This window comes from Copadichromis virginalis, linkage group LG7 (assembly GCF_057382275.1).
Source record: "Copadichromis virginalis isolate Kocher_CV1m ecotype Utaka linkage group LG7, C_Virginalis_male_GT1.1, whole genome shotgun sequence".
Classification (NCBI taxonomy): domain Eukaryota; kingdom Metazoa; phylum Chordata; class Actinopteri; order Cichliformes; family Cichlidae; genus Copadichromis; species Copadichromis virginalis.
This window is the reverse complement of record NC_140624.1, coordinates 10,504,087-10,531,616: the sequence shown is the minus strand read 5'-3', so window position 1 is coordinate 10,531,616 and position 27,530 is coordinate 10,504,087. Positions and strand designations below refer to the sequence as shown.

Below are 27,530 nucleotides of genomic sequence, written 5' to 3'. Positions count from 1 at the left end.
GTGTGTAAATCCTGAAACAATAATATCATCTGTTGAAATATATCAATCAGTACATTTGCATTGTCAGCATTTTTTAAGAACAGAATGGTTCATTTCACTGCACCTGCTACTTGTGAAAGGTTGGTGAATGTTCACTGAACATGTAGTCAGTTTCTCAGAATGCGAAAAAACAAAAATAGGATCATGTATACTCAAGATTATAGAGAATATTAATGATAATCTCTTAAAAACTTAAACATGTTGAATAAACATTTGGTTGTCATGATCTGGATACAGGAAAATTAAAACCTAAGCAGCTTTATGTTATAGTCATGGCTGTTTTCATCTATTCATACCATCCCATACTCAGGCTTTACTTGATGGGGCTGTTTCAGTCACATTGGATGTTAAAAGTCTTTAGCCTGCCAGCTCATACTACAAAGCGAGTGCAATATTTACTTGAAACAGTTTTAAAATATAGCAGGTAATCATTTGACGGATTCATAGTGAATGATCGTCACATATCCTGTAAGTATGTCTTGTAGTGAGAACATGTCTGAGGAGGCTGTTGGGTATTGTTGGACAGCAATAGTCGAAGCAGGAAGAAAGCATTATCTAGTAACATGGATTGGAAGATATCCTGTTAAAGAGTATTTTTGCTCATTTTGTTATAAAAGTACATTTCTGATCATTTCAACATCATGTGCTGACATTTACCTTGAGTGATACAGCATAATTTAAATCTCGAGAGTCTCCCTGACATTAGCACAGCTCAAGTTGAATGTCAGTGACTTAAGGGTGCCTGGCTGATTAGCTTAAGTGTGGTTTGAATTATGTAATATTTTTAAGTGGCTTTTCCTTTATTCTATTTTTTAGATTTCAACTTGTGGGGTGATGTCCTTAATATAGTGTGACTTACGAGGAGAGGAATAAAGCTTTAGGTGATTTGCTCAAGTATGTGTCACCACAGTAGGCCTTGGTTCTCGAAGAACTTCAGAAAGATTCCAGTTTAATTACAATCTGGTTTTTTAAACCATCTTGCAGCAGCATTACTGAATGATGTGTGTTTGTATCTGTGTTTCTGTGAAGAAAGACATCTGTGTGTTTGTGGTAAGATGTTCAGTAATTGGTGTAGTGGAATCAGTGCAGTGGAAAGTAATGCGTCAGCAGTGACTTGGAGAGACAGCAGGATGGAATGACTTCCTCAGCATGGACCTCAGCCTGCTGGGGAACCGTCTGGCCCCAAGGTTACCTGCTTCACCTTGTTGCTGACCCCAGACACATGGGCAGAAAAGGGAAATGTAGATTGGAATGGAAAGCTGTCAGGTTTTGTTATCTGTGGGTGGAAAGTCTAGTTTATTAGCATTTCTTTTGAACTTGCTGTGAATTTGTCAATTTTTCCCTGAGATCCCTATCTGGCCTTTAATCTGGGCTGGGTGCCACAGCTACTCACGCTGCCTTTCTCTCACAAGGATGCTGTTTATTGGTAGCCTGTAATGAGTATGCATGGATACGCTGAGCTTCTGGGACCTACCCAGCGAGATGAAAGAAACTTTAGGTGTGTGTGTGTGTTTACGAGGAAGGACTCAAACCTGGCGGTACACTGTGGGCAACAATCTCAGGTATGGAAATAAAGAACCAGACCATGCAATTTTGTTTTGAGATTGAGACTTGTTTTTCAGATTTAAGTTTAAATTTCAAACTCTAGGAATATCTAGCTAAAGAAAATTATTTAAAATTAACTAATGTATTCAAAGAAGCACTGCGAATATGGAGAAAAACGTATGTCTGAGAGCATACGCAGGCTCATATATTGTGTCAGATATGGACACATGTGAAGGAGTATGTATTTGGTATTCCAGGTCAGAAGATTCATAGTTATTGAGGTTTCAACTCTCCAATTTAATCTCCACCCTATAAATGTTCCCGGAATAGCCTTTGCTCAGCTGGAGAAAATTAGATTTTCTGGGTAAAGTGGGTGACAAGTTTATGAAATCAGACTCATGTGTGTGAGGCCAGTATTGGAAAGGATACAGGCATGACAGAAAGATCACAAAAGCATAAAATGTCCATTGAAGGACATAGTACCAAAAAAAAGTATATCAGACGAAATAGAAAATAATTTAATTCAGTGGATATACAAGTGGAAGCTGAATATAAAAATGTAAAATTTAGTAGTATTTGTGCCACATTTCATGTCATCAAACTAATTTCATTATTAGACATAGATAAATGAAAATAGAAAAAAAATGATTCAAACACAATTACTCTAAACCTAAAAACTGATTGTGCCACCCTTTACGGCAAGAACTACAATCAAGTGTTTGTGACAGCGAATGGCAACAAGTAGGGATGAGTATCGAAAACCGGTTCTTGTTGAGAACCGGTTCCCACTGTTTCAATTCCTTGGAATTGTTTGCCATTTTTGCAAACGATTCCCTTATCGATTCCAGTCGCCCCGAATGATATCACCACGTTGCGGAGTGTGTCATTTACCTGGCAGGAAACAGGGCGGCTCAAACGCTCAAAGGTTTGGTTATACTTTACGAGAACGGATGACAACAGGGCAACTTGCAATACTTGAAAAGTAGATATTTCATTTAAGGGAGGAAACACTACGAATATGCAAAAGCATTTGCTCACAAAACACGGGATGACCTCAAATGAATGTCGTGTTTTTAATTCCACTCCGGACTCGTGAATCTCAACCCAGCAGCAGCGGTAACGTTTGCACGTCCTCTCCCGTTAATGCGGCAGGTAAATAATCAACTAACAGTGCATATTATGTTAGCGCGATCTGCCTTATTACAAAACCTGCCATTACTGTGCATTTAGGCGACCATGATGAGAGAGACAGAGTCTGGCTGCCTCAGATGCTGGCAGTTCTCACTGCAGTCTACCGGTAGCGTCTCCTTTCAGGCCAGGATAGACGAATGTCACCGAGCAGTGATTAAGTTTGTGGTAAAAGGCTTGCACCCATTTGCCACAGCAGATGCCCCGATTTTTGGTAAGTGAATGTGTTTAATTGTAGGCAGGGACATTACTGGATATTCTTGTGTAATTGCTACTGAATAATTTATGTTATACTTTGTTATTGCTACAGAAGAATATTTATTTTATTATTTTACATTTACAATTTTTTTCCTGGGGACCCTGTGACACCCCATTGAAGAGCCATAGGCTGTGGATCTCTTAAGATCTCACTGTTGGGTTTGTAAGGCCATGTTACTCCTAAATTTCTATCTTGTTCAAAGAGAAGATATAAAACAAAGTTCTAAGCTAATCAACCTTAGTGTTCTCCTTTTTTAAAAAGAATCGATAAGAGAATCAATAAAGAATCGAATCGTTAAACAGAATCAAAAATGAAATTGGAATCGTGAAAATCTTATCAATACCCATCCCTAGCAACGAGTCTATCAAATTGCTTTGGACCAATTTCATCCAGCTTCTTTGCAGACTTGTTTTCATTCAGCCACACTGGAGGGTTTTTGGCAAGTTATCCATCAAAGAAGTCCCATACTGTTACATCATCATAAACATGTTTGACATTGTTTAATGTCAGATGTAATGCAATTTGCAATTGCATTGCAAAGACGAAATCAGCAAGGTGACAAAATCTTTTTTTCAGAGCACTATAGAATACAGACTGTATATGAAGGATAGACCCAGTTTCCAGCCAATGTTTAACTGTCTTCCATCTGCATTCTGCAAGGCTGGTTACAATAAGAAGTTCAGCTGCAGAAATCCATAAGAAAGTGACCCTTTGTCTAATGTGATCTCTGATCTCACTAATTATTTTCCTGATGAGTTCATGGCCTTACTGGTTTCAAGTGAAGCTGAATGTAACATAATGTTCTTTTGGTAAATTATGGTCCCTAGCCAAGGGCAGCACAGTGATGTGGTGGCTAGCACCTCACGCCTAAACAGTCCTTTCCATGTTCTACCCGTGTCTATGCAGGCTCTGTCCAGGGACAGTGCTGAATGGTGTGTGTAAATGGTTGGTTCTCTATGTTTTAGCACTGTGACAGGTTGGTGACCTGGCCAGCCTCTTGCCGTATGGCAATTGTGATGTCACCACCTATGACCCTGAATCAAATGAGCAGAATACATTGAATGGATGGTCTCAATGTGATCGCTACAGTCTTAGGAGGGAGTGTCCCTTGGTTTCACTCTCAGATCCATGCTTGATATTTAAGTTCATTTATAAAGCACCAATATGGAAAAAAGCACTTAAAACTTTACAACAGATGCTTCACTAAGCAATGAGTGACGTGTCAGTGGCCATGTCCATCTTTTGTATTCAGTCGATTTGCTTTTATTTTAATCATATATATTAAACATGCATTTGTTTAATTTTTAAAAACACCCCAATGCCTCCTGGCTATAGGCCAGTCATATAGAAGAATTTCTTGTGAGCTCAGCACAAATGTAGCCTAAAGTAAACTTTAAATAATCCCTCAGAATCAGCGCATCACTTTCTGTTTCCAGGTGTTTCTTGTGTTAATGGTACATTTCTTTTTTTATTATATATAAGAGATCACTGCATTTGATATGATTGAAATAATAAATCCTGTTGGGTTAATTAACTTGTCCAAGACTGTGGAACGAGTTTTTTTTTTATTATTCAACAATTTCACACACGTCTGTTTCTGCAAAAATGATTCCTAATTTACAAATTCACACATACTGTAATGTCATCTTGTGTCACAGGGAGCTCAGCAGACATCTTTCACCTTTCACACTCAGGGCAATACTGCTTGTGATTGGAATTCAAGTGCCAGATTTGTGTAGATGCAAAAATCCCTCCAGTTTGCTGCCTATCACTTCTGTCATCCAAAGGCAATTTTCACCATAGCTTTTGTATGGCATAAACAAATGTAGCAGGTGAGCAAATTTTGTGCCGCTTAGAAAAACAAAGACGGTTTTTATCTCCAATGATTAGATATTTAGCCAGCAATATTTCCATATCAGAGGTTATTTTGTGACATACATTATAGTCTTTCAAATATCCAACTATTCTTTTAATTAGTAATGATGGGAAATTTAAAGTCTTGTAGTTATCTCTCTCTTATGTTAAACTAACTATAAATAACTGTTTAACTGAGCATGTTGTACTGTAGCTGTATAGAACATTTTTGCTTATTAGCTTTCACTGTTATACAGTGTGTAACTGTTGCTTCTATAAGGAAAAGACTGATAATTAAAGCAGTCAAAAAATAGGGAAAATATGCACCAATCCATATTGCATATTTTTGTGAATTATACTGCACCCACGATGTCCCAATGAGATTATGTCATCACTAGGTGTGAATTCAGTGTGGCATACATGTGTATCCAGGGAATTCATTAGTGTCATTGGCAATATGGGCAACCCGAGGATAGTCTTTCCCTTATGAAGCAGCAGTGAAGTTTAGCTTATTAAAGATTATGACTAACTCAGGGATATTCACAACCAGTGGAGACATTAAAAAGCAACAAATTACTAGTTAGAGGCTTGTGGTTGCCTTGTGCCATAATTTCGTCTTACAGTCTAGTACACGTGAGTATCATCTCGCTGTATTTAACTGTCAAGCTGTTTGGATAAAACAAGATGGCTTGTGCTATCTATCCAATGGCCTAACTTAATCAGTCTTCAATAAAAAGTATACATATAGTTTGCAGTTTTATCATTATCTAACAAGTGCAGTAGTATTTTTTTGACTCTTGCCTTAAAATTCTAAAATTCAATGATTAATGAGAGAAATATATTACTGTGTGTGCACACGCTTCATGCTCTCTCCCTTTCTATAATGAAAAACATGCACTCCTGGCAACCGAGGCTTCATTAACTCTTCACTCTAGAGACATAGATGCAAATGAACACTGTTTGCTTTGCACATCAATGAGACACGTCACGCTCAATACAGGATAGCAATATGGCTTACACACATGCACACTATACTTCTAGCCACATGTCAAGATGTACAGAGTCCCATAAAAAAATATATGCAATGCCACAAAGTACAAAAAAAGTGGAAGATGGTAAAAAAAAAAGAAGAGCGGCAGAGAGGACAGATATGGTTGGGGGCAGCATGTGTTGTGTCTCCATCCATCATCAGTCTTAATGTGGCTCTGAGCTGTCTGGGTGCTGTGTCATTACATCCATAATGCCTGTTGCCTCTCACAGCACACACTATCTGTCAAAAGCATGCACACACACACACACACACAAAACTTCTGCACATGCAGTCATGCAGATTATTTGGTGGTTTTAGGTAAAATACTTTAATTGTGTCTGTGCAAAGCCATTACTTGTCTGAGTACTATTCCTTGATATTGATGCCTAATGCAAGCGCTTTCTGTTTGTGCTGGAAAAATATTTGGTCGTGCTCTGCTGGGCAACTGGGGTGACAGTGAGGCCTGTGTGTGAATCTTAATGAATGTGTTAAACTGTGTTGTCCATATCTCTTTGCTAAGCCTTCTAAAGATGATTGCAGAAAACCCACAAGGACATGAAAATGTTTATTTTACAGCTGCACACAAAATCAAAATGTAATTAGAGTATATAATGTATTGAATTCTGCTTATGTTGGTGGGTTCATGACGTATTTCTTTTTCATATGCATGCTTTCTTTTGATAAATGAGCTTTTCATGTGTATTTGTTCATCCAGCCACCATTGTGCTGAATGAATTAACCTGGACAGAGGAACTGAAGGAAGTGTTTAGAAAGAATAGAGAGGATGACCCAACCCTACTCTGGCAGGTGTTTGGCAGTGCCACTGGCCTGGCTCGCTATTATCCAGGTAAGGAAACAAAGGGGGGGGGGGACAACAACCCAAACATTGCCTTTGAATAGGTTTTTATGTGTCTGTTCATATAATTCTGAAGTTGTATGTGCTTAAATACACACTGCTTAGTAATTGAGGAGATGAGATAGCCTTTATTTGTCAGTTGCAGTTGCCCACAACCGAGATGATAGACCTTGCCGACCGTACATACAATACACAAACATCACGTTGGGGTGACAGGTCAGGCTAGGTAGCAAGGGAAAAAAAACATTGAAATGTGTAACAAAAAAGGATAATCCAGGAATGCACAGATATTAACACACCATAACACAATAAAACACAGACAAGCAACATGGGAGAATATTCCACTGTGTACAGCTGGATCTGGGACCGCTGCAATCTTCGATTGTGCCTCCAGCTGATCCACTGCCCGCATAATTAAGCTCACATTGACTTTATGTGCGACTTTATGTATGCGTGTTATCTTTGCCAAGCTATTTCTATTCATGAGATTCCCTGTCATCATCGACTCTATAGCTTTATGACAAAAGTTTATGTCTCATATTCATAAATTTGCATTGGCTTTGATTTATCCTTTCTTTTACTTCTTAGCATGCATGAAAGGCAGTCACTCACTCTCAGTATACTTCCTTGTTTTTATGGTGCCCTTCACTAATAGCTGTGCGTCTCCGATAATTTGTGCGTGTTTTCCCTCATAAATATTTTTAGTGATTTAAAACATGTTATAATGTAGACGGTATAATAAATTGATCGATCCAATAAGCCTGTCATTATGTCACAGAATGTAGTATGTACACAACGGCTCCTGAGCAGAATATGACACTAAATACAATATGATTTTATCATATAACAATAATGGATTGGATTTATATATAGCGCTTTTCAAGGCACCCAAAGCGCTTTACAATTCCACTATTCATTCACTCTCACATTCACACACTGGTGGAGGCAGCTACAGTTGTAGCCACAGCTGCCCTGGGGCAGACTGACAGAAGAGAGGCTGCCATATCGCGCCATCGGCCCCTCTGGCCAACACCAGTAGGCGGTAGAGATGGCACGATACCACTTTTTTATGTCCGATACCGATACCGATATCATAAATTTGGATATCTGCCGATACCGATATGAATCCGATATAGTGTTTTTTAATCAACAAAACTGTTTTTTTTTAAATATCTTGCTGCATTTTGTATAAGTTCATACTCAAGTTTAAAACAACAACTACACTAAAGCTATTCTGTTATACCTATATGCAAAAAAAAATAAATTTCATAGTTCAGCAATACTGATCAATCTAATAAACTTAAACCTACACCATCCTCCCTATTCTGGTATTTTAAAGAGTACTTAGCGTAAATATTAAGCAACCTAACTAATAGGGTTCCAACTCCCAGCAACAACAAAAATAAATAAATAAAAAATAGGGAACCACCCCTCACGCTCCACCTCATGATGCTTAATCGACGTAATCAACCTTAATTTGATGCAGTGTGAAAAAAAAAGCACAGAAATCAATTATTTTTCAAGAAATATTAAATAGATTCAACATCTTTCTTCAACAAAATTGCAGACTGCACAGATGGTACCTTCCCAAAGGTACTTACTAGCTTACTAGGGTATATATATTAGACTTAATAGTCACTATATACAGTAATTCACTTCTATTCATTTTACATCAAATTAAAACTTTGGGTGTAAGATTCGGATAATTATTTATTAAAAACTAGACATTTTAAATGAGAATAAGAAAGAAAAGTATGTCTTTGTGCCCCCTTTTCCCTGTTAATGCCCTATCGGCATTAACTGGCTAAACTTTGCTAGATCCGCCCCTGCACAGTTACCTGTGGAAGCCCGTTTCCGCCACTAAAAAAAAAAAAAAGCTAGTATCCTTAACTCGAAAGTTCGAGTTATTTTCTCGAAATTTCGAGTTATTTTCTTGAAATTTCGAGTTATTTTCTTGAAATTTCGAGTTATTATCTCGAAATTTCGAGAAATATAACTCGAAATTTCGAGTTACTTTTCTCAAAATTTCGAGTTAGCTCTGCCAATCAAAAATATACGTGAATGAGGTCGCTTTCTTGTTACCCGGAAGCATATGGCGCAGGACCGCGCACTCAAAAACGGATCCCAACAAATTAAAGTATGTTTGCTGATAGTAACACCATGTGATTCAGCTAATAACACAGGGATTTCATCATTTGTGAAGCCAGGCTGAAAACACTCAGCAATCTGTGCATTCACGACTGGATGTAATACCGGTAGCTTAGCTGTAGCATTTGTAGCTGAGGGCTTCAGCTTCCGGGTAACATGGAAATGACGTCATTCACGTAGATTACTGATTGGCAGCGCTAACTCGAAATTTCGAGTTGCTTTTCTCAAAATTTTGAGTTAATATGTCGAAATTTCGAGATAATAACTCGAAATTTCGAGAAAATAACTCGAAATTTCGAGATAATAACTCGAAATTTTGAGTTATGGATCCTTTTTTTTTTTTAGTGGCGGAAACGGGCTTCCATAGTTACCAGCCGTCAGCTATGTAGAAAAAGATCCTCGAGTAGAAAGTAATAATAAATAAATTCTAACAACAGCTGATCAAGCTTAAACGTGCTGCTGTTGTTCAGCCGCTGGTTTCCTCTTTCTGGTGCAAAGTGGGCCAAAAACAAACCAGAGAGACGGACTCACGACAGAAAAGCCGATCAGCTGATCATTAAGCAGTTTCATGATTGAAGTAGCAGCCAGAAGAGGCAGTCGCTCCATATATCGTTTGGTAAGCTTAACGCAGGAATGCTTTACAAACATTCAGAGATGGACTTACACACTTGCTTTACTTCTCTCGGGGATAACTTGAAATGCCGGGTTGCTAGCGAAGCTCCACATGCTATCCAGACCACCGACAGGTCCCGCATGCCACAGCCGCTCTATCACGTGATGCATACTGCTCCGACGTGCTAACGTTCTGAGGCGAGTTACGGCGTGTTGCAAGTTTTGTGAGGTGCTTTCGTGATATTTAATGGATCGGATTACATTTTTTATTTTTCTCCGATATCCGATCCAGTAATTTAGGTCAGTATCGGACCGATACGTAATATCGGATCGGTCCATCTCTAGTAGGCGGTAGGGTAAAGTGTCTTGCCCAAGGACAAAACGACCAGGACAGAGAGCCCGGGGATCGAACCGGCGACCTTCCGGTTACAGATGCGCTTCCCAACCCCCTGAGCCATGGTCGCCCCATATTAGTTAAATATATTAGAAATTTAGCCAAAATAGTATGTAGTGTGCTGTTTTTTGTTTGTTTTTCTGCTTTAATTGTGATGAAAACTCAGTACATCTCAAATCTCGTCTTTTAGCTTCTCCCTGGATGGACGCTCGTAAGACCCCTAGTAAAATAGATCTCTACGATGTGCGCAGGAGGCCATGGTAAGAAAACTGGCTCAAGGATAACAGTGTTAGTCAGAATACAAAACTTAAACTTTTATGTCATTATGTGTCTTTGTATATCTATTTCATTGTTTACATGTAGGGCTAATTAGACGTAAGCAGGGTTTTTTAATTCAGTCAAATAATTCAATTAAATAATGCCTATTGCATTTCAGTGGAATATTGTTATGATTATTATTACTGTGAAAATTTGGTGAATACATTTTTTTTAGTCTTTAATTGATTGTTCCGTGCAGGTTGTATAAATTTGAGTGCATTCACACAGCACACAAATTGTATTCACTACAGGAATAAAGATTTTTTTTGTGATAAAATTTTGTATTGCTCTAAAAATAATAATTTGTAAAAACAGCTAATTGTTGATTGCTTTGAATAGCTACTGATTTGACCTTTTTTCATCTTTAAATCATTACCATTGAGTTATTAACATAATGTCATCCATATCGCTCAGTCTTATATTAATATGACAATGAAAATATGACTCAAGTGTGTAAAGTGTTATTGTATTTTCTCAGCATAAATGATTATGCAAATGGTTGGCCCTCAGAGTATATGTGTCTCAGTCCAGAAATGTGTTTGCATTCATTTATGACCATCTAGGTACATTCAAGGAGCCGCCTCACCGAAAGATATGCTAATTCTCGTGGATGCGTGAGTTGTTTGATAATCTTACTGATCCATAACCTTCCTGCATCCATCATGATTTCCCCTGATTGAAATGCATGCCTTTCTAGCTTTGCCACATAGTGTAATGTATTTCCCAAGGCAGAAGCAGTTCTAATTACATCGAGTAAAATCTCACAGGACAAGAACTGAGCAGACAGATTGCTGTGAGAAGCTGTCAGGTATTTCTTTCTTGTTTTTTTTTTTAGGAGTGGGAGTGTGTCTGGCTTGACGCTAAAACTGATCAGGACCTCTGTCAGCGAGATGCTGGAGACTCTTTCTGACGATGACTATGTCAACGTAGTCAGTGTGAGTATTATTAGACTGCCCACTTGCTGAATGTTGGGTGGTCTGTTTATTGAAGGTGACGGGGGGGGGGGGTGTCAGAATTTACACCCAATTCGTATCCATTCACATACATCTTTACACATACACAACAAATGCCCATACACAGACACACACATATACACACAAATAAAAGAGAGGCAGAGAGAGATGGATGACCAGTAACGAAATATGGATTTCTCTCTGGTCTGGCCACCATGAAACAGGCCTTTAATGAAATACCCACTGCTCTATTTGGTGTACAGGATTAAAACTCTGCAGTACATGGCCCCTCCCCACCTCTAGGCCCTCAAATGTGGCTGTGGCTGTGTATGTCCATTCCCAACGCTCCTAAAGGAATTAAAGCTGCACCTCTGAGTGGAGTGAACCCCAGGAAACATTTATCACCCTCTTGTTCTCTCCATCATTTGTTCTTTTCATCACTGAGCCATGCAATTCCTGTCAGCATTTCACCATATACCTCCATTCATCTCTTTGTGTCAATGAATGCCCTTCCTTTACACTGTATGCCTCCACTTTTCTATACACAGCCAAGAAACATTCCTCTTCTCACTATTCCTTCTGTTTTTTACCTTCATTTTTACTTTTCTCGCCCACCCATCACTTCCATTACATTCTTCCTCTACAGCTTTTCATTCTCTGGCCATCTATTCTAAGCTTTCCACACTTGTGATTACACTTGAATAGAGCCAATCAGGAGATTGTGTGATGCGTAGATGGGTGCCTGTGGAGGTGTTTATTAAGACAGGTCTTTATAGAGATTGGAGCTGTCTTCGTTCTCCTTGCAAATGACAGCCATTCCGACTTTCTTTCCTCTCTCGAGGGACCTTTTGTCTTGGACATAATGTATTCGGTTTCATGGTGGACTTTTGATTCTGCAAAGATGTGCAATTATTGGCTACTGTTGGTGTGTGTGTGTGTGTGTGTGTGTGTGTGTGTGTGTGTGTGTGTGTGTGTGTGTGTGTGTGTGTGTGTGTGTGTAAAATGAGATGGTGAGAGATTTGTAGAGACACTGAAATCCAATTCAGTTTTGACTCAGTTTTATGACTTTTGAACTTGAACCCTTTAAAAGTACAGTGCATGAGTTATGATGAATCTATAGTCCAAAGAACTCGCCTGGTTGTATCAAGGTACTAAAAACTTCATTTAGGTTTGTTGCAGTTTAGACAAGTATTAAGACTATGTGGCTCAAACAAGCCAGCAGTATACCTATTTTATATAGTCAAGAACCATAAACTAAAGTTTGGTTGATAATTTTAACAATAATTCTTAGGACTTATTTGCAACCTGTAATATCATACGGCTACCTGTTTTCATTGTTCCAGTCTGTCTTTTTTTACATTTCTATTTTTTAGCAGTTTTGTATTTTTAGCTGTCAACAATATTATTTGCTAAGCATAATGTCAGTATAAGAAACAGGGAGGTTATCAAAAACAACAAGACAGCTAAAGTCAAAATGAAATGGATTTATAATATTCCTGCTGCAATATATCAGTTACATAATGGTAAGTCAGTGTCAATTTCCTCCTGTTTCAGCAAAAATCATTATTCCTTCTGTCAGTCACCATATCTATTTCTTTCTGTCATTGATTCACTCATTTATGCACACACACGGACACACACACACACATGCATACACATATCCACTGCCCGATGTCTGGTCCTCAGGGTGTTGTTACCTGTCACTAAATCATTAGTCTCTGATATTACCCACAAATCCCTCCTCATTAACAGTAGCCCAGGGACTAAGTTGGCATTTGGTCACGGAAGATGCTCGCGCTCGTTCTTCACAGCAGGTCAGGTCAGACGATTGCTAATGGCTGCCTCTCTTCCTTTCCTTTTTTGCTCTCTCTCTCTCTCTCTTTCTGTTTTTTTACCCTTGTCTTCTCTCTTTCCCACACCTCTCACACCACAAGCCTCCACCACATTTATCCAACCTGCTCAGCCATGTTTTGCTGGCATCAATCTTTTAGCCAGCGTCAGTCCAGTGAGCAAGCCTGAGTAGTAAACCAGAATAGAAGACAGTCCGCTGGGATTAGAGCTTGAAGATTAGTCTTCTCTCTTGTGTCGTCACTAATCCATTCCCAAGGCCTGGACCATCACACACACATATAAGAGCTGTTGTAATAGGATCACGGCAGAATAGTGGAATTTGCGGTAGACTGCGTTCACATTCATGTGCAGGGCCAAAAAGGCAGTCTTACAATGAAAGAATATGGCTTTTTCTTAGTCATTCCACAGGTCTCTGTATAGCAGTGTTTATTTTTTTTTAATAAAGTAATTAAATCAGATAAAACTATAATTCTCTGTCACGTACCCTTTATGAGATCATTATTCTCTAAAAGGCAAACACCTCACATTCGTGCTTAGCCCCCCACCACCCGCCACCAACACCACCACACACACACACACACACACACACACACACACGTTCTCTTCCTCTCACTTTCTGCTCCTCACCATCCCACATGCTAGACCCACCTTCTTCACTTCTGCTTTAGATAGATTATGTGATAACAGATTCCCATCTGCTCTACACAGTCAGTCATGTGAACTTCCATTGTGTGTTTTGGTGTTTTGTGTTGTGCATGTGCCATAGCCAATATTGTATTGCTTTCCGGTCCAGCAGAGATGTGTATGTCTGTTATTGTCATTCTAAAAGGAACTTCAAGGCTGCCTGGTTCCCTGGAAACGCACACAGACACACATGCACACATACTGATCAAGGCAGACATATAGTCAGGGCTCTTTTTGCCCCCCTGCTTGTCTTTGTACATCAGTGTTTCAGCCTCCCTATCGGCCATCTCGCAGAGATGCATTGATTAGTTGAGATCGATGAGGTGCAGTATTGTTTCAGAAGAGTTCTGCTACACAATAGATGTGCTGGGAATGGGACAGCTGGCTGCTCTGCTGTCCCATGCCCTTCCTGCACTATCATTAGAAGTTCTTTTTGTGTTTTTAATTTATTCTGTCTTTTTACTTATTGCCATTGGGAGTTCTTTAAAAATGCCTTTCCTCCTCACTCCTAGGCACTCCTGAAGCAAACTCAAACATACCTCATTTTTTGGGGGGTGGAGTATTTGTGCATGTGTGCACTGTGAGGTGGAAATAAGCAAGTCTCACCTTTAAAAAAAGACGGTGAGGTTGCCTAAGCTCGTTTCTATATAACAGAATCTTGTTTCCATGGGTACCAAATCGTTGAGCTCTGAGGATGTGAAGCAATTAGTGGAGCTTGATGAATGTGTCTGTTTACCACTGCCTGATAACAGCCAAGGCCAGGTGGTAGTGTTTGTGTGTCTGTGTGCGTGTGCTGCATTTGTATGATGTGTTGAATTTGCACACATGTTATAATTGTATGAATAAATTTCAGGTCATAACTCCTGTCCTGTCTGTTACCCAGTTTAACACACTGGTGAAAAACACGGCGTGCTTCGACCGTCTGGTTCAAGCCAACGTGAGGAACAAAAAGCTGCTGAAGGATGCCGTGCAGAACATCAGCGCTAAAGGAATTACAGACTACACAAAGGGCTTTGAGTTTGCTTTTAAGCAGCTCTCTGCGGTAAGAAAAACGTGTTATTTTGTCTGACTTTGGGCTGAGAGAGTGCACAAGTTGTAAAGCAAGTTTTGAATGAGTGTTGCCTCCATTTTTGTTGACAGCCTCAGATTGTTGTGTTTTACTGCCATCTGCTGGTTAAATGTGTTGCCTCAACTCAACTGCCTGGTCAGTGAAAGAAATAATGCAATGTTACATTTGATTGACGAGAACCTCAGTAATGATGGAACATTTCCAAATAATACCTCCTACTGCTATTTCCTGAACACATTTCCTTCATCTGATAGAAAAATCCATGAGGTCAGAGAAAGGTGTGAAGGAGAATTTATAGCGACTCAGGAAAAGAGAAGCAAATGCACCTGCAATTTTGCCGACTCCTTAATAATGTCCAGAAGATGAACTACAAAATGTGCGTCTTGGTGATCCAGTGTAACTCGTTTTCACCCCCTTGTTTAGAATTTCTACTAATAAAGTAAAATTCGCTCCAACCTTAAATGCACCTCAATCAATTTTATAGCTCATAATCTCGATTTGAGTCTGTATAAATCTACATTCTTCATGCATTTTTGGCAAGAAGCAGATTTTATTGCAGCAGTGGAATGTTCATAGTCCACCTGTAGGTTTAACAGCCTGCTGTTGAAAATTCAAAACCTATCAGCAGGTTGTTGCGTGAAATAGCTTTTAAAACGCTTTTAATTAACATTTTCATGATCTGTGCCACTTTGTCAGGTTTGTTGACGCTATAAATTTTGGGATGTTATTGTCTCACTTCCTGTCATAAAGGATGGTTCAGTTTATCCGGTGCCAAAGGAGCTAATAAAGGAAGCACTGAAGCACATTTCAGTGTAATTAGACATTTCAAACCTCTTATTATAGCTAACACACAGAAACGTCCAGGACAGTTCCCTCAATTATGAACTTTCCTAATTGAAATTGACTATTCAATCCCATCCCTTACTTTTTACTGAATAATATTAATGCAGGAGGTTAGAAGTAGTGCATATTTGATAGGATTCAGAGTAAGATGCTTAGAATTTCTGCCAATGAATCTAAGCAGCTGTTCATAACCTTTTCTGCTGGACAAAGCAAAAATATATGTCACTATATGAAATGCAGGTGGATCTTCATAACAAAAGGTTTTATCTATTGGGTGAAAAACGTAGGATTTGTCTACTCATTTATATATATATATATATATATATATATATATATATATATATATATATATATATATACATATATGTATATATATATATGTGTATATATATATATATATATATGTATATATATATGTATATATATATATATATATACATATACATATACATATATATATATATATATATATATATGTGTCATCGTCATAGATAGAGGCTGCATTGTGGTGAAATGGTTCACACTGTTGCCTCGCAAAAGAAGAAGATCCTGGGCTTAAATCTGCTGTCTGAGACTCCTACAGTACCCAGGCTTCCTAACAGTATAAAAAAATGCAGGCTTTCTCTGGGATAGAAGAAAACTGCCTTTAACAATTTTTTTTAAGTTGTGTGGAGTATTGATTATCCAAAATGGGTGTTTTTGATGAAAATGCTAGATAAAATCTTATCTAAGCAACAATGCAAAGCAAAGGCTTTAGTGAATGCCTGAATATTTTTATCCAAAAGAGTAATTGATCCATGTGCCCACAGCATATGTGGCTAAAAACATGACAAATAATTAATCTCCATGCTTATTTTCTTTGATAGACTAATGTGAGCAGAGCAAACTGCAACAAGATTATCATGCTGTTCACTGATGGAGGAGAGGAAAGAGCCCAGGCCATATTGGAGAAATATAATGCTGACAAAAAGGTATACAAAAGACACACATACACACACGTTTCTATCATTATAGAGGACAGTTAACTTGCATAAATTCCTTACTTTCTCAAAGTAATTCTGCCATACTTTGAAATTTAAGGATTAACATGTTGGGGACTCGCTTTATGTTCAGCAGTGGAAGTGGGAGCAAATCGATTTACATCACACATTATGAATAATACAAAAACACACCAACAAACTTGTGTGGTGCTACCTCTTGGAACTCCCTTTGGGTTGTGTTTTCTGTGTGCACATTCTCTTTATGGAAAATTTCTTCACAAGGCAGATGAGGGTGTGAAACTAAGGCTTCACACAGTTTCCAAAATAGCTGTGATGCTGTGCAAAGTATGAACAAAAGCAGAACTGAATGCCTCTGCAAAGGAACCAGGCTAAAGTATGAAATTTCCATTTCCTGCTTTATGCTTCCTAAAAAATGTAAACTCCTAGATTAACATGCGAAAGCCAGATCATTGCATTTCTGATAATAAAACTTGAAACTCAATGTTTTTTGAGCCCAAACTCATTTAAGATGGAAAACTTTCCTGTGGTCTGACAAATTATTTATCTTATTCTCTCCTGGTCCCCACATTTTCCAAAATTCTTTGAGTTTCATCATTTCACATGTTGTTTTTGTACTATTTTCAAATAAATACAGGTTCTAAATGGTCTGTAACTCATTTCATTTATTCATACAAGGATTTACACAAAGTTGCATCACATTTCAACATGTCAAAACAGGAAAAAGATTACATATGATGCTCAAAGTCACATGATCAAAGACAGATTTCACCTTTATTTTGTGTTCAGCTTCAAATGTGTTAAATTGATTAATAATTACAAGTATTTACATTAACTTTTTGTAAAACAATTTTTCTTTGTTGGTTTTTCAACATTGTAAGAGGTAACATGGAGAGATTTTTTTTAACCTTATGCTTCAGGTTAGGATCTTCACCTTCTCAGTAGGACAACACAACTATGACAAAGGACCCATTCAGTGGATGGCCTGCTCGAACAAAGGTACAACACTGATCCCAGCATGCATCTGTGCTTAATCTGTTCTTAGTATTAGATAACATTATGTTCTACTGAAGAATTATTTCTATGATTAACTTGGAATATTTAAGGACACCATAAAACATGCTAGAAATGCTCAAAGGGCATGAGCACAGGACATCCTTGGCCAGATGACGGAAATCTTAACAGGAATGGCTGTCTTAAATGAGCCTTGTGAGACTAATCAGAAAACAATCTCATCAGTGATGCACAAGCAAGAAATCTGGATGGCAGTTATTTCATCTATTTATTTGTGTCTTGTAACTCAGCTGACACAATCAAATGTTATGATGCAGTAAATTAAACTGCAGATTTACACCCTGCATCATTTACTCCTACATGGTGTTTTATTCATACCTACACACTATCTATTGTTTCCTAATCATCTATCCAGGTTATTTCTATGAGATTCCATCCATCGGAGCCATCAGAATAAACACACAGGTGATTTTTTTATTGTGTTTAACATTAATTAATGTTAAACAATGAACAAATATGTTTTATTTGAAAGAATCTGCAGTATTAAATGATGTTATGTGTCCAATTTAGGAATATCTAGATGTCCTGGGAAGACCTATGGTTCTAGCAGACAAGCAGGCCAAACAAGTCCAGTGGACTAACGTATACCTTGATGCTCTGGTATGTATTTTGCAATTTATGTTACAAATTCTTTTTGTTTTTTTTAATGAAAAAATCACCCATTTTGCTCCCAGTCTCATTTGCTCAAGAATATTGCTAAATAGGGCTTTTGCTTTATTCTCGATCAGGAGCTTGGTCTCGTCATCACTGGAACGCTACCTGTCTTCAACAGAACCAAGACCATAGATAAAAGAAACGAGGAGGTATAGTAAATGAATGCATGAACACATCACGTGAGGGCTCGTATCTGTCCTTATCTTTTCTCTCATACTTCCCATTAGCACCAGAATCAGTTGATTCTTGGCGTAATGGCAATTGACGTGTCTCTTGATGACATCAAGAAGCTCACACCACGCTTCACAGTGAGTGTACCACCCATACCCGTGTGTGATCACATGCATGGAGACAAATGCGTTTGTTGTAAAGGAGCAACTTTACACGACTTGCTCAGTTGTAAAGCACTTGCTCGGATGTTTCCCTCTGGAGCAATTAGTGAGTGATGTGATTCATTAGATGGCTTGTTCTTTTCAAGTCTGTTTAAAAAAGGTCACGCACTGATAAGACTGCTTTTGCTATCAGTTACTGGTCCTTTTTCCATTGTGTACTCATGTTTTTGGACCAGTGGAGCTGCTCTTTTGTACAGTGCCTTGACATGTCAAAAATCTAACATAATCATGGGATTTTATGGACTCACATATTATATTCCCTTTCCTCTGTACCTCTTTTGCATCAGATTGGTCCAAATGGTTACTACTTTGCCATAGATCCCAATGGATATGTGCTGCTGCACCCCAATCTCCAGCCAAAGGTATGGCGTCTGATCTTGTACATAACTTTGTGTGGCTGAGTAGGTCCATATCTGAAAGCATTAAATTATATCTATTTATCATGGTTTCACAGTAACTGTTTGCACTCAGTAAATATTATTCTGGTTAGCATATGGTGCGGTCTTCTTTCAAACTTTCCCATGTTCACCACGTCACCTCATCAGTCTTCATAAAGAGAATCTATCCCTCTGTTAGAGTATGTCATCAGTCCTCAGATATTGGCTAGAAGGTCACTCTCCCCTTATGGGATTAAATAGATATATAGACTTGGCAAAGAATATTTTTTAAGAGTAGCAATTACTGCATTCAGTCTCAATAAAAAATAATTTAATGTTTTAGTTTTAAAAAATTAGATAATACATATTTAAAGCTGAAATATGGAGGAAACGCTTCCATATAAAGCAACCAGAATGCCACCGAGCATACTAACTTTCAAGCTGCTTTTTTTGACCTGTCAAAAGCTCCGATTCATCTTACAATTCCTCAAAGAAAAGCACTAGTGCTTCTTGCCACAGGCATGTATTAAGATGTGGCCCATTATGAGTTAGCAATAACCTCACAGATGGTCTCTGCCTACTTTTCAGCAAATCTCTGTGCATTTCACTACTTTCAGCCAGAGGCAAATACACACTCAGAGCCTCCATTAGGGCTTTATTCTGCCCAGAACTTTAGAAAAGCAACTCTTAAATCCTTTAAGACACACTTGCGCTATCAATCCACTGTCCACACTCAGCTCCATTAAGGCAAGGCAAGGCAAGTTTATTTGTATAGCACAATTCAACAACAAGGTGATTCAAAGTGCTTTACAGAGACATTAGAAACAAAAAACAAATAAAAAGCACGATTTAAAATGGATTAAAACAAGCAAACTAACTAACTAACTAATTAACAAACAAATAAAACAGTATATAAAATCAAAACAGATAAAATCAGAACAGTAGATAAAATCAGTAGTTAAATGTAAGTTTTGAAATTTAAGCTTAAAGTGTGGATTTGGTGCTTTATTCAAATGCAGCTGAGAATAGGTGAGTCTTCAACCTGGATTTAAATAAACTGAGTGTTTCAGCTGATCTGAGGCTTTCTGGGAGTTTGTTCCAGATATAAGGAGCATAAAAGCTGAATGCAGCTTCTCCGTGTCCGGTTCTGACTCTGGGAACTGATAAAAGACCGGATCCAGATGACCTGAGGGATCTGGAAGGTTCATACTGGGTCAGGAGGTCACTGATGTATTTTGGTCCTAAATCATTCAGAGCTTTATAGACCAGCATCAGAACTTTAAAGTCTATCCTCTGACGGACAGGCAGCCAGTGTAAAGACCTCAGAGCTGGACTGATGTGGTCCACTTTTTTGGTCTTAGTGAGGACTCGAGCAGCAGAGTTCTGAATGAGCTGTAGTTGTCTGACTGATTTTTTAGGTAGACCTGTAAAGATGCTGTTACAGTAGTCAAGCCTACTAAAGATGAATGCATGGACTAGTTTTTCCAGGTCCTGTTGAGACATCAGATCTTTTATCCTTGAAATATTCTTGAGGTGATAGTAAGCTGATTTTGTTATTATTAAGACAAACATGTATGGAGCCACTTATTTTAAATAGTAAACATCAGAAAAATAAGGCAGCCCTGGGCTCAAAAAGGTTATACCACCTCAGCACTGAGTATTTTTATGAATCTTGATGTATTTCTGTCATTGTGTTTATTGCAAAGCTATATAGTGTTTGTTTGATCTGTTTTGCAAACTTGTGTATGTTTCTTTTTTCTTTTTAGTCTCAACAAACAAAAATAATTCCTCCATCTCAAAAAACTTCAGAGAAATCAAAGTGTATCTCTGTATCTTTTTTCATAAATTTCCTAGAAAAGAATCCGTAACAGGAAGCTCAGACTCAATAATAAGTATGCTGTCACTTTTCATGAGGTGAGATAAAGTAGATGCACTGTAGTTTGCAGAAGTAGTCATGTAGTGTTTTCTGTAGATGAAGAGATTTCAGTGATGAAGAAGCAATAACCACAGGTAAATATCACCTTTTGCAGAGGGTATTACTGCTCCTTTTAGTAGTTTGCAATTCTGTCTGAATCACCTATGCGGAAGCCATTCTACTTTATTCTGTTGCTTGTGATTATTGCTCTGCTGCTATATATATTGTTTGTTTTTGCCATTATGCACCATCCATCAGTGTGGGTTTATTCTGTCCCAAGGCTGGTTCTGACAAAAGTGAAAAATAGTTAGTCGTTTAAAACATATACTATTTTTAGTTAAACTGAAAGATGGCAGCATTACATTAATAAAAATATACAGTGAAGTTAATCCAAAAAATTAGACATATGATTTTTTTAACCTTTGTAGAGAGTGTATTTGCTGCATTTGCTATTCTCCAACATTTCCATGGCTGCTTGTACTTTCCTTGTATACGTGAGGTGAACAACTACACAGAAGCAGACACTGTTTTATCATTTTACTTGTTTTCTGCTTTTTTGTATCAGTAATGTGACAATATGAGTTTAGATTTCTTCAAATCTGTAAAAAAAGGCATGGAAGCCTAAAGCAGTCTTACTGTAATAACACACATACTGTGCTCAACCATACATAAGCATCAAAGTTATTCTCTCAATGACCTCATGTTCACGTGGCATTCAAGCAAGCTATTTTCCCATCAGCCCACCACACACTTTTTAAATACAGTATGTAAGGCTTATTGTCTGAATGGGAGATTGTATGAATACTGATGGGGCCCTCTCTTTCTTTTTCTCTCTCTGTCTTTCACACTGCCTCAGCTCTCTCTGTATTTGATTATGTTTGTGCATATTTCATATTCATCACGCAGACCTACCCTGCTGCTAGAGTGTTTTCATTCTGATCTCACACCCCATCTCTGCTCACTACATTGTTGACATACAGCGCTCCCCTACTTTGTTAACCTTTCTTTTCTAACTCCTTACGTCTCATTTGATTTTTTTCTTTGCCGTTCACACCATCCACCGTTCCCATTTCCCTTCTCTTCATTTTCTTTCCTGTCTAACTCGTGTTTGATGTTTCATTCTCTATCACCCAGTGTTGTACCTCTTGATCTTTTATTCTTTCTTTTCTCGTTTTCATGCTGAGATGCTTCGTCGTCGTCATCTTCCTTTCTTGCTTCAATTTATTTCACTTACATGTAAGAACCTTGACTGATGCCCTTTAGTGTAAATGATTATTCTAGTTAGTTGCTTTTCTTGTCCATGTGCATTTCCCACAGTAAATCATACTTCATTTTAAAACTTAAAAAAAATCACAGTTATTCTTCTGTATCCAACATAGCCGACTTTACAGTCAAATTCTATGTGTTTTGAGCTGCAGTATGGCTTGCACAATGTATACCACCGTGCAAGAATCTATATAGAAAACATCACTTCAACACTGCTATGCTCTCACCACCCAACCCTTTATTTTGAGTGAAGAACTATGAAGGACACGCTGGTATCAGATTCCATGTACTGCTGTTTTATAGAGAAGCACAAGATTACTGCTACTATTTTATACCACCATAAAGCCACTCAGACGTATAGGGTTTTTAAGAGAGGACATTCATAGAGTTCAGTGTCACTTTGTATCAAATCTGATTTAGCTGTGTCTGATGTCAGATATGCTGTCAAACTGCTACCATATGTTAGCCTTTATTTTTTATTCCCAAGATTTAACTAGATTCATGTGTTGAGGAAAATTAATGAACTGACCCAAAAAGAACATCTCAAATAACTGATGTCTCGTTCGTATTAGTAACACCTAAATGCATATCTGCTGCCTACCTACCCAGTACTGTAGTACACCATCTGTTATACCATCTTCTTTTTCCACTTAAGGGTTTACTCCTTAACAGTTTTTTCATAAATCGTAGATCTTTAACCATGCTCCAAAAATGTTCCCAAAACTACTAAAAAGCACACTTTTGTTAATAATGTTATTAAAGTAAAAAATCCGAGGGTTGTTGTGTCATTGTTTAAGTATCTAAACACAAACACAATAATGCATATTTGCACATGTTTACATTTTTTGTTAGGGTTTTTTGTGCCGTTTATATGAACAAAACCTTTTAAAATTATGGAATAATGTGTTGTATAGCCTTTCTGACCACATCAACCCAGTCCCTTTAGACACATAAGTAGTTGTGGGAGCCAAATTCAAAAGACCAGAAGTGCTCACAACTATAAAATTAGCTTTTAAGAAAAGGAAACAAAGGGAAGTGACACAATATGAACCTATTCAGCTAAACTGCACATAAGAAAACAGAAAATAATGAAGTGAAGCAGACTGTCTATGAAACTGTGCAGAATTGTTTTAGTTTGATACGTGTCACTCTTTGGGAAATTGCAGAAAGCTGTGTATAAGACAAGACAGATTTCCCTTTTTTTTTAAGTCAGCATTAATAAAATATAATTCTTTTTGGTGACTTTACTATTCTTAGTGATACACTTTGAAAAGGTTGATGTAAATGTAGATGAAACTGTCTTACTTGTCCATCCAAGTTACAAAATGCAGAGGAATCTGTGGTAGACTGATGATGAATAACAACTGCAAAATGGTCCCCTGGAACATTTTTCTATATTAGCTCAGTAGACTTTAGATTAATTGATATGTCTGAGTGAATTTTATATTACAAAACTCATAATATATTATTTCGAGCTCAGCTAATCAAAAGTCTATAGTTAAATCAAAATTCTCTTTTGTTTTGATTACACTGATCCTGTCAGTGTGATCGATTAAGCTGTCCTTAGTTAATCTAAAACTGTGCCTCTCTCTGAGTGAAATATTATTCTTTCCACAGAATCCTAAATTTCAGGAGCCTGTTACTCTGGACTTTCTGGATGCTGAGTTGGAGAACGACATCAAAATAGAGGTGTAGTATATAGAAGCATGTCAATCCCCACCAAACAAACACTTACACAAGTCAAAGTTTGCTACACAAACATACAGATAAGTATGCTGTCATGTCCTGTCACAGGTTACTATTCCTAGTATCTGCAAGTGATTTTCCAGGTTGTCTGACTAACTTGTTTATATGAAGCCATGAGACAAACTGTTAAAATGATCTATTATTATCAGTCAATCAGATTTAAAAAAAAAAAAAAAGTCTAACTGTGGTGTTTGTTTGTCTCGATGTGTAGATCAGGAGGATGATGATTGATGGTGAAACAGGAGAGCGCACCATTAACACTCTGGTCAAAACTCAGGATGAGGTAAGGCAATATGCTGAAGGGGATTAACATATTACAGTGCAGTAACTGGTGGAAGTTTTTAAAATCGGCAAACCCAGCCACAAGCTACATTATATCTTCAATGCAAAATTATATTAACTTTATGAATGAGGCACTGAGAAATGCTACAGGTACTGTAACTGAAAATGATTGAGCCATATTGACATATTAAGTCAGCCATCGGAATAAATATGTATTTCAAGCTTTCTTAAATGTTTACATTTATTACATTTAAAGAGTTACAACTTATGTAGAAACATTTTTATCTCCTGCTACAAGAAAACAGTTTTTGTTCTTGCTTGCTATAACGAAGGTCCTTTTACGTGAGGATATTTTGGACTATTTTTGCACCACAAGTGAGGCGCTAATGATGTGACAGAGCTCCTGGTTTGGGATGAAAATAGTTTCTTTGTAACAAATTTATTTATTTTTCCACAACTAAAAGGGAGCTTGATACATAACTTTACCATTTACAGAACAATTCTGAATTCTCTTTTTTGTATGCACCATCTGTTGCAGAGGTATATAGATAGTGGAATCAGGACCTACACGTGGGCACCAGTCAATGGAACAGACTACAGGTGACACATATTACAAAAAATGTTGTATTATATATATATTTTTAAGGATGCTCGAGCAGTTTAATGTAAGCTCAAACCCAGTTAGCACTGAGACATCAAATATTGGAAGATGCTGCTGTACCTAAGCCAACAGGGGTCACTCTCTTGTTTCTAACACCAGCCTCTGTTGAATGAGAAATACATTGAAGAGATCACACGTGTAGTCCACCATAAATGTATTCCGGAAAAACAACTCGTTGGAAAGCATCCTTTATTTTATTTTTTATATATTTATATATGTATAATTTCGTACTTACTGTACAATTTTATTCAGATGTCTGTGGTCATATTTTCTGCAGCCTGGCTCTTGTGTTGCCTAAATACAGTGAACACTTCATTCAAGCTAAACTGGGGGATGATATTAAACAAGCCATGTGTAAGTATGACATATACAGCGACGATAGCCAGCATGCAAACAAATCATTACCCCCATGCATACTGTCTTTGGGTTTTTCTCTTGAGTGTCCCCACTTGCTTTGTACTGCTTGTTCATAGCTGGAACCATAGCGACTCCTTTGTATTTACTCCTCAAAACTGCCAAATCCCTACAGAGTTTCTCTTTTCTAGTGCAACCCACTGGTCAGTCACCCTTCGCTCCCACACAAACTCTTCCACATGCTTTCCCTCTCACATACCCAGCCCAAGCACTGGTTCTTTTGATCTTATCTCTTTTTTTTACTCTTCCATCCTTCTTTACTCCCTTCATTTGGGCTTCTCTCATCTCCTCATTATCATCTCCATTACCAAACTGGTTGTTTTTCTTTTCCTTTTTTTTTTTTTGGACATTACACTTTTAAAAATATTTCTTTGGCCAATTATGTCTTCCTTTCTGTCGTTAAGTCCAACTTTTCTTTCCTAAATTGTTAACAGGGTGATGACCTACCTTAAGCAGACGTACCTTACCCTGGATTGTTTTCCCTGACTCTCAACCTATTTCTCTGTCTCTCTATCTTATCTATAAACCTGTCCTCACCTCACACTCTTCATTCTTCTTGACACCCCTCTCCCACCACCCCCATGTTCGTTTTTTTCTTTAGCCGATTTATTTATTTTTTCACTCTGCGCTCCAAAAGCTCTCTGTATAATGCAAACTGGCTGCTTCTTTTAACACCTCAGAACATAGCGAATGTAATAGTTGCTTATAAATCATGAAACCACAGCTCAGGCACACGCTAACATGCACACATTCTGTGTGCCACTCTTTGTACAATTGCTTGCATTTTGATTCTGATGCAGCTTTTTCTGTCTCTTCTCCTGCTTCTGAACCGGGATTTTACAGCTTCTTCTTGGGGCAAGTACTCACTGTTCTGTGTCCTCTGTTTCCTTCTTGCTGTGTGATGCTCTTCCATTGCATAAACCTTTTTGTCCTTTATTGTTTGCATTATTGCATTGAGATGTTTATTATCTTATCAAAGCACAGAGGGCCATTTTAGTCAAAGGTTAAAAGTGGCTGAAAAAAGCACTGGATTTGGCATATCTGGCTTTAGTTAATTTTTTGCTAACTTTGATGTAAACACCACAAAGCATAAGCAATGGTGTAGCTATTCCAACAGATGAGATCTTGACTGACTCTTTCAGCCTTTGTATCGCTCCCTCGGTTACCGTAACGACTTTGTCACTGTGCCATAAATGCTGTCAGAACGTTTACAGGCCTGTTAAAGAAAGTAGCATGCTGTGCCTCAGTGCCACAGTCTGCACTGATAGGAAGATTGGACTCTAAAGTTCTCCATACAGCCATATTGAGTTTCCATTTGGGGCCAGACCACCTGAACGCCACCTTAATCCAGTTTATCGAGAATTTCTAATATCCTACAGAACAAGTGAGTGCAGAAACCACCTTGGTTTCTGCACTCACTTGTTCTCTAGGATATTAGAAATTGTCCTTATAGCAATGGGTAAGGTGGATGAATATATGTGGGACTTTTTCTTTATCTATATAGTGGAACTTTATATTTGTTGATGTGACCCAATACTGTGGTAGAGGAAGTGATGAGAGAAAAGTAAAGACATAAAGACACCCTTCCTAGTCTATAGAGACACAGCAACAATGAATCTGCTTGTTATGTTTTATATGTGAAGGACATTGTTTCATCCTGCACCAGATATCTATGACCCCAAAGAAACTCGGCGCTCAGTAATTGTTTTTGCAGACTGCACCGCACAAGTCAATATATTTTAAAGGCAATGTCCAAAAAACTCTTCATTTTAAGAGACTACAGAATGATGGCTATTGATGCCTGCCGTGTCATTTATACGATAAGAATTACCAGACTGTTTTTTTTAAATAAAATCCAGACTTGCAGCAAGTAACACCCTGGAAGAAAATTTTTCTCATATTGTTTTATATTTACATCTTGTTTCCTTGCATTCCCACAGTCTACCCCACCTTTCATTGTTTTATGTTCTGTTCTTTTCTACAAAGTGCAATCAATCTCTGTTATTTATATATTCAAGGTTTGTCTATTAGTCCTAATATCCTTTCAGTGCAGCATAGTATTTCATTACCTACTGTAGGGAATATACACATCTCAACATATTTTCCCA

At 37.8% G+C, this 27,530-nt stretch overlaps 1 protein-coding gene across 2 annotated transcripts in view; it reads left to right on the top strand.

The window, feature by feature from the left end:
• The window catches only part of LOC146704484 (voltage-dependent calcium channel subunit alpha-2/delta-1), a 78,756-nt gene that overhangs the window by 30,538 nt on the left and 20,688 nt on the right, over positions 1-27,530 (top strand). For both annotated transcript variants that reach the window (XM_085461656.1, XM_085461655.1), the window contains exons 7-22: positions 6,631-6,762; positions 10,116-10,185; positions 10,807-10,857; positions 11,079-11,178; positions 14,615-14,773; positions 16,510-16,614; positions 17,562-17,640; positions 18,071-18,120; positions 18,226-18,315; positions 18,444-18,518; positions 18,597-18,677; positions 19,049-19,123; positions 23,937-24,008; positions 24,277-24,348; positions 24,886-24,947; positions 25,286-25,362. In XM_085461656.1, the coding sequence (XP_085317782.1) occupies positions 6,631-6,762; positions 10,116-10,185; positions 10,807-10,857; positions 11,079-11,178; positions 14,615-14,773; positions 16,510-16,614; positions 17,562-17,640; positions 18,071-18,120; positions 18,226-18,315; positions 18,444-18,518; positions 18,597-18,677; positions 19,049-19,123; positions 23,937-24,008; positions 24,277-24,348; positions 24,886-24,947; positions 25,286-25,362 (1,350 nt within the window). The remainder of the gene's footprint in view (positions 1-6,630; positions 6,763-10,115; positions 10,186-10,806; positions 10,858-11,078; positions 11,179-14,614; positions 14,774-16,509; positions 16,615-17,561; positions 17,641-18,070; positions 18,121-18,225; positions 18,316-18,443; positions 18,519-18,596; positions 18,678-19,048; positions 19,124-23,936; positions 24,009-24,276; positions 24,349-24,885; positions 24,948-25,285; positions 25,363-27,530) is intronic.